Source organism: Triticum aestivum, chromosome 7D (genome assembly GCF_018294505.1).
Source record: "Triticum aestivum cultivar Chinese Spring chromosome 7D, IWGSC CS RefSeq v2.1, whole genome shotgun sequence".
Lineage (NCBI taxonomy): Eukaryota > Viridiplantae > Streptophyta > Magnoliopsida > Poales > Poaceae > Triticum > Triticum aestivum.
This window is the reverse complement of record NC_057814.1, coordinates 60,494,260-60,495,171: the sequence shown is the minus strand read 5'-3', so window position 1 is coordinate 60,495,171 and position 912 is coordinate 60,494,260. Positions and strand designations below refer to the sequence as shown.

At 63.7% G+C, this 912-nt stretch overlaps 1 protein-coding gene across 1 annotated transcript; it reads right to left on the bottom strand.

The window, feature by feature from the left end:
* On the bottom strand, window positions 1-625 carry LOC123164199 (histone H3.2). The gene has a single exon (XM_044581620.1). The coding sequence runs from the start codon at window positions 560-562 to the stop codon at window positions 152-154; it is 411 nt and encodes a 136-aa protein (XP_044437555.1). The 5' UTR covers window positions 563-625; the 3' UTR covers window positions 1-151.
* Window positions 626-912: the final 287 nt, after the last annotated feature.

Below are 912 nucleotides of genomic sequence, written 5' to 3'. Positions count from 1 at the left end.
TAAGATAACTGAACTTTTCATTCGCGATTCCATTTCAGGGTCACAGCATCAGGGAAGATCTCACCAGACCAAACATCATATCAACACTACAGTGAAACCCGGCACACATCCTTACAACCAGATCGCAAGACACGAACTGCTACGGCCAAACCTAGGCGCGCTCCCCACGGATGCGGCGTGCGAGCTGGATGTCCTTGGGCATGATGGTGACGCGCTTGGCGTGGATGGCGCACAGGTTGGTGTCCTCGAACAGCCCGACCAGGTACGCCTCGGCGGCCTCCTGGAGGGCGGACACGGCGGAGCTCTGGAACCTCAGGTCGGTCTTGAAGTCCTGCGCGATCTCACGGACGAGGCGCTGGAAGGGGAGCTTGCGGATGAGCAGCTCCGTGCTCTTCTGGTACTTGCGGATCTCCCGGAGCGCGACGGTTCCCGGGCGGAAGCGGTGGGGCTTCTTCACGCCGCCGGTGGCCGGGGCCGACTTGCGCGCCGCCTTGGTCGCCAGCTGCTTCCTCGGCGCCTTGCCGCCGGTGGACTTGCGCGCCGTCTGCTTCGTGCGGGCCATCGGAGCTGAAGGGGGTGGAGGAGGCTAGGGTTTGAGTGGGGATGCTTCGCCGGTGGGGGATTTGAGCTGTGCTGCGGTCTGGTGGTGAGGCGCGGGGTTAAATAGATGGGGGGGAGGGGTGGGCGGGGGATGGGGAAAATTTTGGGGGCAGAAGGCGCGGGCTGGAGGAGGGAGACGGAGTTTGGGGCGTTGGATCAGAGGGAGATGGACGGCTGCGATCGGGTTTCGGGGTGAGCACGCGGATCGTGGGGGGCGATCCGCGGGATGGGGATTCCTGTGACGTGATTGGCTGGCGAGGTGCCTGCGCTGTCATTGGCTGGCGCGTTTCGGTGCACACTCGGGCAGGTATT

What these genes read in the sequence shown, in the direction of transcription:
- LOC123164199 (XM_044581620.1), bottom strand. Translation starts at nt 562, where the DNA reads ATGGCCCGCACGAAGCAGACGGCGCGCAAGTCCACCGGCGGCAAGGCG.